The following is a 20301-nucleotide window of genomic DNA, read 5'->3' as shown; positions in this document are numbered from 1 at the left end:
AGAGCTGTACCCAAAATTTTCCCAAAAAAATTTCGGACAAGAGGGAAAATTTTAGAAAAATTGTGATCTGATATTTGCGTACATACTCCTTGAACAACGACAAACATCGTTCTGTAGTTTTTTTTTCTCGAAATAAAAAAAAATTTCCGACACAAGTATCAGGTTGTAAGTACAGTCGGAAAAATGAAAGAATACCCATGAACGAACATATAAAACACGCTGTATTTTCCTGTCACCGTGCCACAAAGAAAATTGTCCAGTGCAAGTGCATGTAACAATAATTATTACATGTACTTGCGCTGGCCAATTTCTTGTCTGACACGGTGACAGGAAAATACGGTGTGTTTTATATGTTCGTTCATGGGTATTCTTTCATTTTTCCTACTGTAGTTATATTCCAAATCAAAAAATCTAAGTGTCCGACAAAAATATTGGGGCAAATCCAAAGTCGGACAAAAAATTTAATTTTTATTGATAAATTATACTTTTAAAATATGCTGGGTTCGTGTATCCCTTATCTTTACAACCATTTTTCCGACAAAGGTAGTAAGTTACAAGTAATTATATTCTTAAACAAAAAATGTAATTTTTTTACAAAAATCTTGGGGCAAACGAACAGAAAACTTAATTCATTTAGGCTATCGACGAGAAAGTAATATTAAAAAATTTTAAAAGAGTTTTCTCGGTTATTTTTGAATCGATTTAGCTCAAAATTGGCACACACTAAGTAAAACATTTAAAAGGGTATGACGTAGAGCTGTACCCAAAATTTTCTTAAAAAATTTTCCGACAAGAGGGAAAATTTTTGAAAAATTGTGATCTGATATTTGCTTACATACTCCTTGAACAACGACAAACATCGTTCTGTAGTTTTTTATTTCCAATTAAAAAAAATTTCCGACACAAGTATCAGGTTATAAGTAGTTATATTCTATATCAAAAAATCTAAGTGTCCGACAAAAATATTGGGTCAAATCCAAAGTCGGACAAAAAATTTAATTTTTATTAATAAACTGTCTTTTAAACCTTACTGGGTTCGTGCAACCCTTACCTTTAAAACCATTTTTCCGACAACATTAGTAGGTTATAAGTAATTATATTCTTAATCAAAAAATCAAAGTGTCGGACAAAAATATTGGGGCAACTCGACAGTCGGACAAAAAATTTATTTTTATTAGTAAAGTATACTTTCAAATTATGCTGGCTTCGTGCATCCCTTATCTTTACAACCATTTTTCCGACAAAAGTAGCAGGTTACAAGTAATTATATTCTTAAACAAAAAATATAATTGTCTGACAAAAATGTTGGGGCAAACGAACAGAAAACTTAATTCTTTTAGGCTATCGACGAGGAGGTATTATCAAAAAAAAATTTTAAAACAGTGTTTCTCGGTTACTTTTGAATCGATTTAGCTGAAAATTGGTACACACACTAAGTAAAGCATTTAAAAGGGTATGACGTAGATCGGAACCCAAAATTTTCTTAAAAAATTTTCCGACAAGAGGGAAGATTTTAGAAAAATTGTGATCTGATAATTTGTGTACATACTCCTTGAACAACGACAAACATCGTTCTGTAGTTTTTTTTTCTCGAAATAAAAAAAAATTTCCGACACAAGTATCAGGTTATAAGTAGTTATATTCCAAATCAAAAAATCTAAGTGTCCGACAAAAATATTGGGTCAAATCCAAAGTCGGACAAAAAATTTAATTTTTATTATTAAACTGTCTTTTAAACCTTACTGGGTTCGTGCAACCCTTACCTTTAAAACCATTTTTCCGACAACATTAGTAGGTTATAAGTAATTATATTCTTAATCAAAAAATCAAAGTGTCGGACAAAAATATTGGGGCAACTCGACAGTCGGACAAAAAATTTATTTTTATTAGTAAAGTATACTTTCAAATTATGCTGGCTTCGTGCATCCCTTATCTTTACAACCATTTTTCCGACAAAAGTAGCAGGTTACAAGTAATTATATTCTTAAACAAAAAATATAATTGTCTGACAAAAATGTTGGGGCAAACGAACAGAAAACTTAATTCTTTTAGGCTATCGACGAGGAGGTATTATCAAAAAAAAATTTTAAAACAGTGTTTCTCGGTTACTTTTGAATCGATTTAGCTGAAAATTGGTACACACACTAAGTAAAGCATTTAAAAGGGTATGACGTAGATCGGAACCCAAAATTTTCTTAAAAAATTTTCCGACAAGAGGGAAAATTTTAGAAAAATTGTGATCTGATAATTTGTGTACATACTCCTTGAACAACGACAAACATCGTTCTGTAGTTTTTTTTCTCGAAATAAAAAAAAATTTCCGACACAAGTATCAGGTTATAAGTAGTTATATTCCAAATCAAAAAATCTAAGTGTCCGACAAAAATATTGGGTCAAATCCAAAGTCGGACAAAAAATTTAATTTTTATTATTAAACTGTCTTTTAAACCTTACTGGGTTCGTGCAACCCTTACCTTTAAAACCATTTTTCCGACAACATTAGTAGGTTATAAGTAATTATATTCTTAATCAAAAAATCAAAGTGTCGGACAAAAATATTGGGGCAACTCGACAGTCGGACAAAAAATTTATTTTTATTAGTAAAGTATACTTTCAAATTATGCTGGGTTCGTGCATCCCTTATCTTTACAATCATTTTTCCGACAAAAGTAGTAGGTTACAAGTAATTATATTCTTAAACAAAAAATATAATTGTCTGACAAAAATGTTTTGGCAAACGAACAGAAAACTTAATTCTTTTAGGCTATCGACGAGGAGGTATTATCAAAAAAAAATTTTAAAACAGTGTTTCTCGGTTACTTTTGAATCGATTTAGCTGAAAATTGGTACACACACTAAGTAAAGCATTTAAAAGGGTATGACGTAGATCGGAACCCAAAATTTTCTTAAAAAATTTTCCGACAAGAGGGAAAATTTTAGAAAAATTGTGATCTGATAATTTGTGTACATACTCCTTGAACAACGACAAACATCGTTCTGTAGTTTTTTTTCTCGAAATAAAAAAAAATTTCCGACACAAGTATCAGGTTATAAGTAGTTATATTCCAAATCAAAAAATCTAAGTGTCCGACAAAAATATTGGGTCAAATCCAAAGTCGGACAAAAAATTTAATTTTTATTATTAAACTGTCTTTTAAACCTTACTGGGTTCGTGCAACCCTTACCTTTAAAACCATTTTTCCGACAACATTAGTAGGTTATAAGTAATTATATTCTTAATCAAAAAATCAAAGTGTCGGACAAAAATATTGGGGCAACTCGACAGTCGGACAAAAAATTTATTTTTATTAGTAAAGTATACTTTCAAATTATGCTGGGTTCGTGCATCCCTTATCTTTACAACCATTTTTCCGACAAAAGTAGTAGGTTACAAGTAATTATATTCTTAAACAAAAAATATAATTGTCTGACAAAAATGTTGGGGCAAACTAACAGAAATCTTAATTCTTTTAGGCTATCGACGAAGAGGTATTATCAAAAAAAAAATTTAAAACAGTGTTTCTCGGTCAGTTTTGAATCGATTTAGCTAAAAATTGGTACACACGCTAAGTACTACACTTAAAAGGGCATGACAAAGAATTGTACACAAAATTTTCCAAAAAGATTTTCCGACAAGAGGGAAAATTTCGGAAATTTTTTTTTAAATTTTAGAATGTTCTCTACAAGGCGGAACCCGACATCCGACGCCCTGAAGGGCACTAAGGATTATGAGAAAGAAGAAGAAGAAGGAATGTTCTCTACGTTACGTTCTTATAAATATTATAAGGTGTATTTCTACAAATTTTCAGTTTGATCTATGTAGATCTAACCGAGAAAAATTGTTTATAGTTCGCTTTGGTCTCCTTGATGCTTATTATTTTTTTATATCCCAGAGAACGGCTGTTCCCGTACATGCGACACTATATTATACAAGAAATTTTCGATTTTCTAAATGTGACTGAATTGAAAAAATTGGGCCAAATCCAATCTTAAAATATAGGAAAAGAGATATATGTCAACCATCCATTTTGGTCCAAGGGTGTGGATTTTACGTCCCATTTAGAGTCTGTTTTTCGTTCTCGTCCCCAAAACTCCCAAAAATTTAGAAAATTTAAGTCCGACTTTACAGCTTCCTTTAGTACTGAACATTACCTTTCCAAAGCATGTTTAATTTTGAAAATTCTTCTCTTCTTCTTCTTCTTCTTCTTCCTTTTATATAGACATTACTCTGTCTGTTTTTCAATGTGCCTCCAGTAAGTTGTCATTCCACCTTTTTCGTGGTCTTCCCACTGATCGTCTTCCTATTGGGGAACCTTCTCTGACCGTCCTTACTACTCTATTTGTTGTCATTCGGCTTATGTGGTCGTTCCATTCTACTCTTCTGCTTTTCACCCCATAGGCGTAACCAGGGGGTGGTTTTGGGGGTTATAACCCCCCTTTTGGGTGTACTTTGAGCTCTATACGCTTAACACAATTATTATTCCATACCCCCAGAGACCTTCAAGTAGACGTAACTCCCCCTTAGGATCATCCTGATTACACCTCTGTTTCACCCAGTTATTAATGTTGTCCACCTTGCATCTCCTTCATATATCTGCACTTCTAGCTCTATCCCACAGCGTCTTACCATCGATTTTTCGCAATGTTTTCATCTCTGCTGTTTCTATAGCATTCTTTTTGTCCTTTCTGTATCAGGTTGTGTTTCTGCCGCGTATGTCATTATTGGTCTGATGACTCTTTTGTAAATTCTGCCTTTCACTTCTTTTCTGATGTTTTTATTTCTCTATATTGTTTCATTCAGGCAACCTGCGGCTCTGTTTGCTTTATTCACCTGATCTTCCACTTTTGTTTCGAGCTTTCCGTAGCTGCATAGTGTGATGCCTAGATATTTAAACTCCACGACTTGTTCTATTATTTGACCCTCCAGCTCTAATTTACACCTTATTAGATCTGCTGTTATAACCATGCATTTAGTCTTTTTTAGGGAAATTTACATGTTAAATTTTCTAGCGGTTATATTAAATTCGTGCAGCATACGTTGTAAATCATCTTCACTTTGAGAGATTAGTATTGCGTCGTCTGCATAGCAGATTATTTTAAGTGGTTTTTGTCCCATTTGGTATTCTTTTTTTGTTCCTACTTTTTTTATTATTTCGTCCATGATCAGGTTGAACAACAGAGGACTCAGAGAATCTCCCTGTCTTATCCCATTGTAATTTTGAAAATTGTATATACCATTCAAAAGTTACCGATCTCAGAAATTTTATTCAATTTCTATTTAAAAAGGGAAAAATGTTTTTTCTCAAAGTTCGCATCACCCCGTGGAATATTCTAGCATCTATAAAATACTAAAATTAAAACCTAACTATAGCCTCATTCCTTCTCAACATTCAGTTTTTTCATTCATTCGTTTATGTTGGATAATAAAAAAGTTAAGGACTTTAATAACTAGCCATGTTTTTCATAGACAAAGTGTGTTTTTAAATGGCAAACTTTAAGGAGTAATTGTGCATGACAAAATAAAGTCAGTTTGCTTTACGAGAAAAACGTATGTCCACAAATGCATCGTTTCCGAGATAGGGGGTGTTGAAGTTTTTCTGACAAACTGACGATTTATTTATTGCTTTAAAACCAGTTGACCAGTTGGTGGGTTTTAAGAGGTAGTTATTGCACATTTTTTAACTACAGTTAAGAATTTAATATTCACCATTGGCGCGCATACGGGTAATATGAGCCGAAAAATACGTAATTTAATATGAAGTCAAAAATGTATAAAAATTAATTTTTTTTAAATTGTACCAAAACGCCCCATTATTTTTGTCCGACAAGTGATCCAATATGCATTACACATGTAAAAAAACAGTACAAAATAAAAATAACATCTGTGGTAATAAATAAAAAAATTTCAGGAAATTGACATTTTCGGCGGGTCCGACTGCGCATATGCCCCGTGAAAACTGTCCGACAAGGTTACCACATTATTGTAAAAAGGTTTTATGGTAGATACCGTTAAAATTATCCATGTGGTAATAAATTTATTATTTTCATAAATTTTAAGTTATTTTTCGGGTGTAACTTCAATGATATTATGCTAAAAATGATGGTGTATCGCATATTTAAAATGCGTTTATCTCGAAAACGGTTGAGTTTAGGAAGATGAAAGAAGTATACCTTTATTAAGTAAAACTAATAGAAAAATAAAAATTTTAATGTCAAAATTATACAGAGTGAGGGATAAAAAAAATTGAACGTAATAAATGAGTGCTGAAAGTCATATGTGGCGCCCTCTGGGCAATGCATAATTTTTGGTAAGGAATTTAGATTTCTCGACCCAAGAAACCCCCAAATATAAAATTTCATGTTGTTATCTCATACCTATCAGGAAATATTAAATAATAAATAAAAAAAAAGTTTAACTTTGACACCCTGTATCTCGGCTCTTATAAACTTTGTACTAAGGTAAGTTAGCTTAAATCGGCCTATTTTAACCTCAGGAACCTGAGGTTAAGCTATGGCCCATTCTTTACCAAACACCCTGTATGCATAAAAATTACTTCTTCTTTTAATTGTACCAAAACGCCCCATTATTTTTGTCCGACAAGTGATCCAATATGCATTACACATGTAAAAGAACAGTACAAAATAAAAATGACATCTGTGGTAATAAATAAAAAATTTTCAGGAAATTGACATCTTCGGCGCGTCCGACTGCGCATATGCCCCGTGAAAATTGTCCGACAAGGTTACCACATTATTGTAAAAAGGTTTTATGATAGATACCGTTAAAATTACCGATGTGGTAATAAATTTATTATTTTCATAAATTTGACATATTTAGCGTGTCCGACGCGTCATATGCCCCAATATTTTTGTCCGACAAAATTGTTTTCGTTGTTTATATGATAAAATCCATTGATTAAAATAGAATGACCAATGTGGTAATAAATTTTTTTCTTGCATAAAATTGACAACTTCGTCACCGCTTGACAGACAAACGCCCCACTACCATAATGCGCCAAGCTCAAAATTTGTCCGACTCCACCCAAATAACAAGTACAAAAAGTTTCAACGGTGTGGTCATAAATAATAATTGTATATGCGGGCCCAAGGCCTATTAATATTCTATTATTATTATAGAAAAAAACCACTTGATTTTAATTTTGTGATGAATACTATTTAGTTGGTTTTGTGTAAATATAATTCAAGAAGTGTTGGTTATTTTTAAGCTTGTTGAAAATCAGAGTTAAACTGTTAATAATGTTTGTTGGTTAATGTTTGTTATTGTTTATTCAGGTAAGCTCACTCTGTAGTTGGATTAACACCAACTAAAGTAGTGATTTATGTCGTTGTGAATATCTAGATTTTCTTACCATGGGGCCACTTTTGCCATAGTCACCTGGTCTTCCACTTTCACCTCTTAGTCCCATTGGACCCTAAAAAACAATTAATAAATAATTAATATAACATGTTTTCTTCTTAATAAAATTCAATAAAAACACCTTTTCGGAATTTTTAACTACTCCAATCTGGTCAACTGACCAATGAGCAATTTATCTTTAACCTAATAGACCTGGATCCCGCGTACCAAAAAAAGTTGATTAATAGAAAGCTGAAAATTTGTTAATAGCTTATCGGTGTCTAGTCGGACAAACTTTGATGTATGGGAACACTGGAGGAACAGGAGAAGTTTTAATTGGGGAACAGTTTAAAAATTTGGAACGTCAGATTCAGATTACGAAAACGTTCCATGTATTTTGTCGGACAGAACATCCAATTCACTTGTTACCCTTTCATTACACTCTCATGCAAAAATCAGACTGCTATTACTAACCAATATGATTCTTGTCATTTGATATGTTCTTTGTGTTCCACTCATTAAAATGCTCAGTTGGTGATGAAAAGATCAGTCTGATTTTTGCAAGAGAGTTTAATGAAATGGTAACAAATCAATTGGAAGTTCTGTCCGACAAAATACATGGAACGTTTTCGTAATTTGACGTTCCAAATTTTTAAACTGTTCCACAATTAAAACTTCTCCTGTTCCTCCAGTGTTCCCGTGCATTAAAGTTTGTCCGACTAGACACCGGTAAGCTATTAACAAATTTTCAGCTTGCTATTAATCAACTTTTTTTGGTACGCGGGACCCAGGTCTATAATTTACCGATGATTGACAAAAACTAATGTAGTACTCCTATTCGATCTAACAAATATTGCACTAATTTCACGAGCAACCCTTCATCCTACTATGCTTTGGTTTCATACTAAATATTTAAACCAATCCCAAGAGCTTGGACTTGTTTGTCATGTTTTTATTTCAAAGATATTAAAAAATTCTATTGATTTAACATTCAGAAGATTATGGACTCCTATGGACTCCCTGAATTCCTACTGTCTTCTGGATTGATTTCCACACATTTTATTTTTTATCTTCACCTTTCGATAAATATCATCTTAATCATCATTAGTACTATAGCCACAGTTTAAATGGTAGTAAAGAATCAGTTAGCTCACTCTGGAATTTTGACGGTTCCAATTTTGCAATTATTGCAGCTTTGTGCCAGGTAGCAATACTACATTTTCATGACATTCTTATCCATCATCCGCCCATTTCAATATTAGGCTACCTCTTCCTCTGGTTTTCTAGTGTTTCGCAAATAGGTTACGTTTTGCAGAGGAGCTTTCATTTGCTCTAGCCAGATGTTTTGTCAAGACGATCAGTGGGAATACCATGAAAACGATGAAACGATAATTTACTGGAGGCATATTGAAAAAACCGCACAGAGTGATGTCTATACAAAAAGAAGATGAAGTAGAAGAAGATGTGTTGTCCAGTGTCCACCGTACATGTCTGAATATTTCAGAAAATATCTGAATATTTTCTTAGGACTTTTTTTTCTCCCAAATTAATAGTGTGTTTTAATCTGCGTTAAACAGTGGCCATGTCATGTCTTAGATCCATTCATTAGAAGTAAGAATATTAAGGTTCTGTGTAGGTACCATTATATTTATCTTTCTTGTTAGGCAATGGCTACTACGGTCTTTATACTAATTTCGGTTTGCAAACGTTATTCTTTGTTGCTGATAAACGATCGTAGACTACCATGCATTCCAGGCAAAATCTTCTTCTTGTTTTTCTTCCTCTTATGTAGACATGACTGTCTATTTTTTCAATGTGCCTCCAGTAAATTGTCGTTTCATCGTTTTCGCACTCTTTCCATTTAGTCCAGGAACCGAAGCTTTTCATCTCGCAATTTTTACAGAATGGATCGATTTGCTTGAAAATTTGAGAATAAGTAGTGGATAGTCAGAGGATCAAAATCTACATGATGCTGAACGGCGCTTTTACCATGGGGGTGGTTGCCACCCCATCTCGGGGGTGGAAATTTTTCATTATAGTTTGACCGCAAAAGTTGATAAAAACATTCATTCTAAGCAAAAAATGTTCTATACATTTTTTTGATAAAATTAATAGTTTTCGATTTATTCGTGTTAGTTTTATAACGAAAAATCAATGTTTTTCGATATGTACTCATCTACGATTCACTCAATTTTTGCAGTAGAAAAAAAATTGTTAAACCAAGTTCTTGGGAAATAAATAACCTACAATTTCATATTTAAACATTTTTTCGTATCTCTGATGCTAATCTTTCTATTCTGAAGAAAATGGCCTTTTTTACCAAACTAAAAAAATTCGTTATTCGCTTTTAACTACAGTTTTTTAAAAACTAATCACTCTAAGCCAGTCAAACTTCTAGAATCTATTAATAACACATAACTAAAAAAGAATGAATAAGGCCAATGACTAAAAACACCGCTAACTAACATTATTATGCTTCCAATTGAATTTCTTCTCTTTTTTTTTCAAAAAAATATATTGATTTTTTAACCGTAAATTTTTTATTTTTTATCTTAGAAAGTTTGGTAAAAAATAATTTTTTAGATTTTTACAAGATCTATAAGCCTATTAATATTAAATCTTTTTAAAATCCTCAGTCGCAAAAAGAGGTGACTTTGAAAGGGTTGGGAAAGGTGGTTTTTGCATGTTAATACAAGTTTTAATTGTCAATAGCTCACTCAATTTTTGCCATAGAAAACATTTTTACAAACCAGATTCTTGCGAATTAAATAGCCTACAATTTCATATTTAAATATTTTTTCGTATCTCTGATCCTAATCTTTCTATTCTGAAAAGCCATTTTTTTTATAAAACTACAAAGATCGTTATTCGCTTTTAACTCGATTTTTTTAAATACTAATAATTCTAAGCCCGTCAAACTGCTAGAACCTATTAATAATACATAAATAAAGAATACCAAATATGGTCAATGACTTATATTAATTAGGGTGGTGATTAGGGGGTTGATTCCGATCAATTTTTCGCTGAAAAAAATAGGGACTGACATACTTTTCATAAGGTCACTTAATTTTTGAGCTCGGGACTTGTTTTTTATTTCTGGAGATAGATATTTTTAAATACTTTAAATTAGTTTGAACAAGTTGTCCTCGAAAAATGCATAGTTTTCCCGTCTTTTGAGTTTGAAACTACAATATTTAGGATTTGACGAAGATGAGCTAACATAAAGTATAGCTCGATTATTGTTGGTCTTAAAGAATTAAAAAAAAAACGGTTTTGCTAATTTTTTTTAAAGGTACATTTTTGTTAAATACAGTTGTTTTGATAAAACAAAAACTTTTGGAGTTATTAGCAGAAAACTTATTAAAAACATATATGTTACAGTGAAAGTTGACGTTTCAGGGAAGGTTAACCTTTACTAGTCACGGTCGACTCTCGCTGGGCATCTTAGTGAAAGTTGAATTCTGAAATAACAAGATCAACTTTCACTAGTGAAGGTTGACCATTCTTAGTGAACGTCAACCTCCCCTACAGCAGTCTAGGGAAAGTTACACAGACGTACAAACAAGATCAACATCCACTAGTGAAGGTTGACAATTCCTATAGTGAATGACAACCTCCTCTACAACAGTCTAGGGAAAGTTAGAGAGAAATAAAAGACTAATCTTAAATCACGTATACTTTTATAACAAAAGTAAATTTAGAATTTGAAAGATGAACAAATAAGAACAAAATAAAACGTGAAACTATAGTCTACAATTTAAAGACTATAATAGAGACGAAAATACTATAGTCAACAATAATAAAATTATTTGTTGCAACATGATAATGCTTTATGGCATTTGGAATTGCATAAAACATTGTTTTTTATGCAGTAACACTTCTTTGTTTGGCACTTCTTGTTACAACTGCACTTAAAAAATCCTTGCCCACTTCCGGTTGACTGAGTAGTAGCAACTGTTCGTAAAGTAAGTGTCTTTTCCATTGGAATTTCATCTTCTTTTATAATGTTTACTGGACAAGTATTAAACTGGGATCTGCAAATAAAAAGATACTTGCAGGCTTAAATGTAAAATTACTAATTATTATACTATGCGGTATTAAATACGTTCAAACAAGTTAAACTTCATAAAAGTATGGAATTTCAGTATGGAATTTTTATTGGAATTTCATCTTCTTTTATAATGTTTACTGGACAAGTATTAAACTGGGATCTGCAAATAAAAAGATACTTGCAGGCTTAAATGTAAAATTACTAATTATTATACTATGCGGTATTAAATACGTTCAAACAAGTTAAACTTCATAAAAGTATGGAATTTCAGTATGGAATTTTTATTGGAATTTCATCTTCTTTTATAATGTTTACTGGACAAGTATTAAACTGGGATCTGCAAATAAAAAGATACTTGTAGGCTTAAATGTAAAATTACTAATTATTATACTATGCGGTATTAAATACGTTCAAACAAGTTAAACTTCATAAAAGTATTAAAAATGTAAACTAAATTGACGACTGTGGCCTACTTAGGGTAAGATTTTACTTGTTATAATAGAATAATAAAACTTACCGAGCATACAGCTGTTTCAGAACACCATCTCTGGTTCCTATGCGGTAAAATCCATTATCCACTACATCCAACACAACGCCAAGAATTGACCGTGCATCCCCTCGGCCTCGGTCCACATCAGGAACAGGAACTCTCACAGTGCAACCTTTGTCAACAGGTTGTAGTTTATGGTCAGATGTACTTTTCATACGTTTTGCTTGATCTGTTAGGCATTTGAATGCTTCATCTCGTTGTCTTTTAATGTCCATAGTTGATTTGTCCAGGTCAGTTAAAAGGTAACTAGTACCTTCTAAGTGTTGGTCTTCGCTGTTCTCTGTAACACTCAAATCACCCTCATTTTCAAGTGTACTGGAGGTTTCCTGTATATTTTCACCTGTATCGTGCTCACCACTAACAGTAATGTCCCTAATAACGGCTTCAAGATCTTCTTCAGACTCTACATTTGTTAAAGCTTCAGTAGGGATACTGGAAGTAGCTAATCCGTGCTTAGGTGGACATCCAAACATGGCTTCATACGGTGTTCTTTTTATGCCGCTGTGTAAAGCACTATTTTTCATCAACTGAATAAACTTCAGACCGTAGCTCCAATTAGAAGATTTGTGGTCATGCATCCATATGGTAAGCATATTTTCCACATCCTGGTTAGCCCTTTCGACACTGCCCTGACTTTGGCTATGTCTTGGTTTCCCATGGACAATTTTAAAATTAGGCCAAAAATCAACTAATCCATTAATAATTTTATTCACAAATTCCCGTCCATTATCTGACTGCAATACTGTTGGGGCGCCTAGCAAAGTAAAAATATCTATTATATTTTCACAAACCTCATCAGCTGTTTTAGACTTTAGTGCTCTGAGAACAACAAACTTTGTGAGATGATCTTGGTACACTAATATAAATTTATACTCGCCGTCTGGCTGCGATTGGAAATCGATTAAATCAACTTGGCATCTATGATTCAACTCTTTAAAAAGCAACGGCTTAACTACAATACCTTTCTTTAGGCTTTTTTGTTTCTGTAGGCAAGGCTCGCAGAGACTTAGAAAGATTGATATATCCTTGTAGGTTATATTCTTGTATTTTGTTTTTAAATGTTTCACCATGCGATCTCGCCCACCATGTCCGGTTGTAATGTGAGCATCATTTAATATCTGAAAAAGATCTTCATCGCATATAAAATACTTGATGCTATCTTGTTCAGTTACTGGGGATATTAATTTGGTGATTCCATTCACCTCAATAACATCATACCTTTTCAAAAACCGGTAGTCATTGCCATCCTTATTAGATTTTATTTTTACAGTCTTAACCTTATCAATAAGAAGCTCATACTTCACCTTATTCACTGAAACACAATTCAACTTGGAATTTTCACGCTCATCTTTAAGTAGTTCGTAAAACTGCGCAGATTTAGACATTATCGTTCATTAACACTGAACCACTTTAAAACATAAGCGCACCACCTTCAGAATTAAAATACCACATCAGGATATAACACACAGTTGCACAATAACATAACCTCACCAACACTGACGGCCGGCTGGGCGGGAATGTAATATGCACAATGCTGCAGACACCAGACATCACTGGCACCAGGTCAAGGTCGTTCGCCCGCCGTGCACATCCGCCAGATGTTCAACATTCCCTAGGCTGATTCCGTGAAGGTTCACCTTCCCTAGTGAAAGCTGATATATATTTTCTACTATCAACATTCACTGGTCATTTCAGTGAAGGTCGACAATCACTAGCGACGGTACACCTTGACTAATATTCAGCTTTCACTGTAACATATACATTGATTTTTTCGATATAAGACTAACACTTTCGATAGCGAATAAATCGAAAACTATTAATTAAATCAAAAAATGTATAGAACGTTTTTTGATTAGAATGAACGTTTTTACCAACTTTTGTGGTCTAAATATAATAAAAAATTTCCACCTCCGAGATGAGGTGGCAACCACCCCCATGGTAAAAGCGCCTTTAGGCATCATACAGATTTTGATCCTTGGACTATCTATTCTCTTACACTACTTATTCTCAAATTTTCAAGCAAATCAATCCATTCTGTAAAAATTGCGAGGTTATTTCCTATTTTAAGTTTCATTACTTGGACTAATTGAATGTATTCCTATTAGGGAACTGTATCTCGCCGTCTTTACTATTCCATTTGTTGTTATTCGGGTTATGTTGTCGTTCTATTCTAAGGTTCTTGACATTAAAATAAACTAACTAAACATATAAACATAAATAATACTTACAGGTAGTCCCATAGGTCCTGGATCCCCCTTTGAGCCTTTTTCACCCTAAGGGAAAAAATATAGAATTCAATACATATGAAATGTAACTGATAAATCAATATTTTTAAAGTTCTTCCTAGCCTACGAATCTGCCTAATCCAAACGGTTAAAAAAATTGAGATATACTACTTAATCCTAGTGATAGCTTGTATACCGCATTTACACTCAGTTCTGTTGGACAGGGAATTGGGCAGGGAAGTGGGCAGCGTGAATGTGTAAATAGCTCACTCTAGCTGCTGCTGCTCATGCTACTGCCATTGCACGGCTCTCCCTCAAAAGTCGGTTTTCGAGAAGGAAGTCAAAGGACTGGCAGCGCGAGCGCGAGTGAGCATTCACATTCAACTACTCTCTCTCACTTGCCGCCGGCAAAGCAGTAAGTGAGTAAGGGAGCAAGACGATGCTGTCGTCACATTCCATTCTTGAGAGTCGTTCGGTAAATGAGTTGTGAGGACATTGGCGAGGAACTGATGTCTCGCGTCGATATCGTATGACATCGTGGCAATGGCTGAGTATAAATCCGGCATTACTCTTCCTTGTACACTAGAATAATACAGAGCCATCGAAGAACCCAGTTATCAGTTCATCTCCGATGTTCTAATCTTTCTAATGCCAGAATTTATTTTTTTTATCTTAGGGCCGGTTGTTCGAACGCTAATCAAGAAGTTGATTATAATTAAGTTCCCTTAACAACCATCAAATAACACCCCTCATTCGTACGTCAATCAGTTGATTGTAATCAATTATGTTAATTATCATTATAATAATTAACATAATTAATTGATTAATTAATTAATAATTATTAATTAACATAACAATTATTAACATAATTGATTAATAAATCTCATAATTGCAATCAATTATGTTTTTAGCAACCCAAACAAAGTTAACATTGACAGTTGGTGACAGTAATTAAATATTTGATGATTAGTTGATTCCATTTTTGATTAGCGTTCGAACAACCGGACCTTAGTGTTCTATCTAATTTAAATTTAAATTAGTATAATTTTACCTAAACCAACAGTATTTAATAAATAAATACCGAACCGACAACCAAGAGATAAGAATTTGCAGAAAATTGGAAACATTTGAGATGTTGCTGTATTGTATAATATGTACCTACTTAAAATCCCGTGGACGGAGATCACAAATAAGGAGGTACTCAGAAGAATGAAAAAGAACCTAGAGGTACTGACCACCATCAAATCTAGAAAGTTAGAATACTTCGGACACATTATATGAAATGAATCCAGATATGCCCTCGTACAGGCCATTCCGCAAGGAAAAATATTTGGAAAGCGAAGTCCAGTATGAAGAACAACATCCTGGTCAAAAAACCTTAGTAACTAAGTAACGAAATAGTAGACAGGCTAGCCAAATCCGCCCTAGAAATAGGCGAAGAACCTCCCTCGAACGTATTACCCCTTTCGGGTATTAATATTATTAGTAAACGACATCAAAAAGAAAACTGGCAAACGTATTATCGAAACACGAGAACTGGAAGTAATTACAAACAAATGCAGCCTGAAATTCCCATAAAAAGATGGTTTCATTCTGTATCAAATCGCCATTTCATAAGAGTTATAAATAGATTGAGATGTAATCACGCTCTTACTCCCCTTCATATGTTCAGTTTGGGTCTCACAGAGTCACCTAACTGTGAGTGTGGAAAGGAAGGTGATCTACTACATATTCTCCTCGAATGTTCACATCAATCAGTAAATATAAACAAATTTTATGGTAGGGGATTTTTGCAGTTACTCGAGCGCGTCAGATTATCATAAGGGGAGAAACGTGGTACCCTGCAGATGTACCTCTGCCATATATTAGCTCTTAACACAGAGGAGTTCGTTTAGGGGGGCCCGAAAAAAATCTATCCTTAAAAATACTCGAAATTGTCAGATTAAGATAAGGTAAGTTAAGTACATGCAAAACAGTGTATATTTAAAAAATATGACGATTTGAGCGGGGCGTAAAGAAATTGGTGAGTCACAAAATTTCACAAGAAAAAAGCGAATATTTCGCGAAATGAACGTCAGATCGAAAAACTAAAAACTACACGTTCAATATTTTCAAAATCTATCGAAAGGTACCAAACATGACCCCTCACAGAGAGGTGTGGGGGGTAAATTTAAAATTTTAAATACAAATCCCGCGATATTTAGAAAAATAAACATCAGATCTAAAAACTGCAAAATACACTTATTTAATATTTTTGAAAAATATATCGAATGGTACCAAACGCGACCCCCTACGGAGGTGGTGTGTGGGGTTACTTTAAAATCTTAAATGGGAGCCTCCATTTTTTACTGCAGATTTGGATTATCTGCATAAAAATAAGCAACTTTTATTCGAAACATTTTTTCGCATTATGGATAGATGGCGCTATAATCGGAACAAACAATTAATGGAAATGGAAAATTAAATTAAAAAATGGCAAGCGACCGCTAAAATGGAAAATTTTACTTAACGGGCTTTGGTTTTAGGACCTAATAATTACAACCCAATAGGTCCCCAAAGCGTTCGAGTGACTGCATATTTAGCATACTTTGCTCCCCTACCATTATGATAATTTTAATATTTTAAAAATTCCAGTTCCCGTCTACCTGAACAATTTGATTTTTTCTGAAGATATTAATACATTAAAAACAATTTACGAACATATCAAAAACTGTAAGTAGCAATATAATTAACCCTGTATTTAAGTAATTTTGTTAAAACAAAACAGGCATGTTTGTTAAAACAAAACAGACATGTTTGTTTTGTTGTTATTTTTTTAACCCTGTAGATTTAAGTAATTATTATATATTATAATTGAAGAAAAAGAACAAAAAAAAAAAGAAAAAAAAAGAGAAAAAAAAACAAAAAAAGAGAAAAAAAAGGGGAAAAAAAACAATTAAAAAACGAAAAAAGAAAAAACAAATTAAAAATATAATAAAAAAATATACAAAAAAATATTTACATCCAAAACGGTGTATTTTTTGGATAGTAGTATGTTAGTTTGTTATGTACATATATTTAGAGTTAGAAATACAGAAAAAATTCCTCTGATTGAAAAAAAAATGTTTGTTTTTAAAATAAAATGTCTGGCTAATTGGCTCAGCCAAGGCCATCAAATTCACAAAAAAAAACCTTAGAAACTGGTTCAACATAAGATCTGTGCAGCTTTTTCGCTCTGCAAGATAAATATTGCCATGATAATAGCCAACATTCGTGACGGATATGCACATCAAGAAGAACAGTATTTACTACACCTATGTTACCTTAACCTAATCCTTAACATAAACTGATAGTAACATTTAACTTACTGGTTCACCCTTTAGTCCGTCTGCACCTCGATCACCCTTGATTCCTGGAGGACCCTGTAAGCCTGGTACTCCTGGAGGACCGGGTGGTCCTGGGGGTCCCATAATCTGTTTATAAAAAGACACAATCAAGTACACGTTATTTCTGGATACGATTTTTTACATAGCTGGTAATCTTTAATTTTTTCTATTTTAAAATTACATAAACGCAGAATAACTTACCAATTCTCCGGTAGAAAACTCTCCCGTGCCGTCTCCCTGAAACAGTGTAAAAAATAAAGGAGAAAGATAAATTCTTCAAAGTGGAGATAAAAATAAAAGTCCTATAAGAATATACACCCTAGTATAATAGAGCCAGATCGGGATTAGCAAAATTTAGAATTTTTGATGGTTTCGACCGTTACTTGATGAAAATTCATTTTATCTAACAATAAAACACAAAACTTGTAATTTTTGTATTTTTTAATTTAATAATATCCATAGGTGCTAATAAAGATAGCTTAAGGCCTTTATTTTGAATATGAAGAATATGACAGTATCAAATTCTAATTTACGTTATTGATGTTTACTTTTAGATTCTGATTCCTTCACTATTCTTTAAGCTTGATTATTGATTAATTATTTGTATAATACAAACAAATGTAACGTTTAATGAATATACACATAGTTTCAAGATTTATGCACCACCCCTCGTATTCACAATTTTTACACTGTTATAAATCCATATATTCGTCTAATATACTTACCGTTGCACGTCATCCGCGTCATGGCCCGTGACGTCATATGATACCAACAGGAAATATTTAGGTGGTAGGTGTGTTATTTTTTAGAATCATTTTGCCGAGTCCACTGGAATTACAGCCACTAGATATATTTTATCATATACGCGTAGAAATAATATTTGAAGATTACTATTAATGTCAACTTAAAGAAAGACATAATAACATGTTTCATTTCATTTCTATATATGGATTATAAAGCGTTTTTATGAAGCACATTTGTTCGGAACACACTGTAACTGCAATCGACCGAAGGTGATATTTTGGCATAAATTGGTAACATTTATTTGACAGTTGCGGTGATGACACTTCATATTTGTTTTAATTCTTCACTATAAGTATTTGTTTTATTATATTTATTGTTTTTATTATTTACTTTAACGTAAGATTATAACATAATTCTTCTTTTCTATTTCTAAAAATTTTATTTATTTACATTGAACATTAATTTGTATTGTTGTATAATCCACTTCCGCAAAAATTACAATATGTGATATATTTGATTTAAAATGAATTCAAGAATTTTTGTAATTGGTCAATAATGTCAACTTAGATCTCTGACGTAGATAATGACGTGCAACGGTAAGTATATTAGACGGACTGTACATATTTAATAGGTCGATTGCATTATAAAATATACTTTTTTTTATTTTTATTGTACTTAACTACCCACTTAATTAATCTTGTTTTGCCAAGATGTACCTAAACATTTATAAAAAATGTCACATAGTCCATGTGACAAACAACTTCAGTGAGGAACTGGGTTTATTTATAATGTTATTATTTGCTACAAATAAACTCCAGATTTAGCCATACGGCTCACACTCCCTCTAAGGGGAAAATTGACTCATCCCAGATACCTACGGTATCAAAAGGATTGAGCTCTGGTGGGACTCTTTCCGTGTTATCGAGCCCTAGGTGACTTGGAATGCAGGTGTATCTCCCAAAAATTTTCGTACACTTCTGGCCGTCGCAAGTAGTACAGCTTTCTGCATGGTCTTATAAAGATGTTCATTGAGACCCAGCTTTTTTATGCTTTCGAGGAGGGTCTTCGGAATGACTCCAGTAGTAGATATAACAATAGGTATCGTCTGGGTACTTTGCATTCTCCATTGTCTCCGTATTTGAATTTCCAGATCTCTATACTTGGCGATCTTTTCAGTAAATTTACTACGTAGATTATTGTTGTTAGGTATCGCCACATCAATTAGTGTTGTTTGTCTTGTTAATTTATTAACTAGTACGAGATCTGGTCTATTATGTGCCACTGTTTGGTCTGTGAGCACACTGCGGTCCCAGTATAGCTTGTAGTTGCCATCCTCAAGCATACTCTCAGGAACGTATTGATAATATGGGAGATGGTCCGTTTGGAGAAGTCCCAACTTGTTAGCTATCTCTTGATGAAGGATTTTTCCCACTACGTCATGCCGTTCCTTATATTCAGTTGCAGCAAATGCTTGGCAGCCCCCTGTAATATGTTGGATGGTTTCTTGGGCTTGACATCCATATCGGCATCTGTCGTTTTGAACCTGAGGGTCTTTGACGATATATTTCAGGTAATTTCTGGTTGGTATAACCTGATCCTGAATGGCCAGTAATGAACCCTCCGTTTCAGGGAACATCTTTCCTGATGTCAACCAATAGTTCGACGCTGTATTGTCGACATAGTCTTGGCTGACCTCATTGGGATGTCGCCCGTGCAGAGGTTTACCCATCCAGGCGCGCAGTTTTTCGTCCTTAGTAAGGTGGTTTAAGCGCATTTCTGGTTCTCTCAGTTTGATCGGTGTTGTGTCATCTACTGCGCAAATGGCGCGGTGTAGAGTAGATGTCTCAGCCTGCATCTGAAAATAAGTTCTTAAATTAGCAATTTGTTTATCTAATTGCTCACCTATATCCATAAGCCCTCTTCCTCCTAAATACCGGCGTAATGTCGTTCGTTCTACTGCACTTTTAGGGTGGTGTTTTTGTGCCTTTGTGAGGTGTGTTCGTACTTTT

The 20301-nt window shown here is 33.4% G+C and overlaps 1 protein-coding gene across 15 annotated transcripts in view; it reads right to left on the bottom strand.

Annotated features, from left to right (window-relative positions):
- Window positions 1-20301, bottom strand: part of LOC114327356 (collagen alpha chain CG42342) — a 179577-nt gene that overhangs the window by 40015 nt on the left and 119261 nt on the right. For 13 of the 15 annotated variants that reach the window (XM_050642091.1, XM_050642092.1, XM_050642090.1 and 10 more), the window contains 4 exons: window positions 17750-17792; window positions 17531-17635; window positions 14187-14231; window positions 7371-7433 (listed from right to left, as the gene is read on the bottom strand). In XM_050642091.1, the coding sequence (XP_050498048.1) occupies window positions 7371-7433; window positions 14187-14231; window positions 17531-17635; window positions 17750-17792 (256 nt within the window). The remainder of the gene's footprint in view (window positions 1-7370; window positions 7434-14186; window positions 14232-17530; window positions 17636-17749; window positions 17793-20301) is intronic. The other 2 variants (XM_050642093.1, XM_050642095.1) reach the window with 1 other exon arrangement.

This window comes from Diabrotica virgifera, chromosome 1, assembly GCF_917563875.1.
Source record: "Diabrotica virgifera virgifera chromosome 1, PGI_DIABVI_V3a".
Lineage (NCBI taxonomy): Eukaryota > Metazoa > Arthropoda > Insecta > Coleoptera > Chrysomelidae > Diabrotica > Diabrotica virgifera.
The sequence above is the reverse complement of the archived record's forward strand: the minus strand, read 5'-3'. Positions and strand labels throughout refer to the sequence as shown.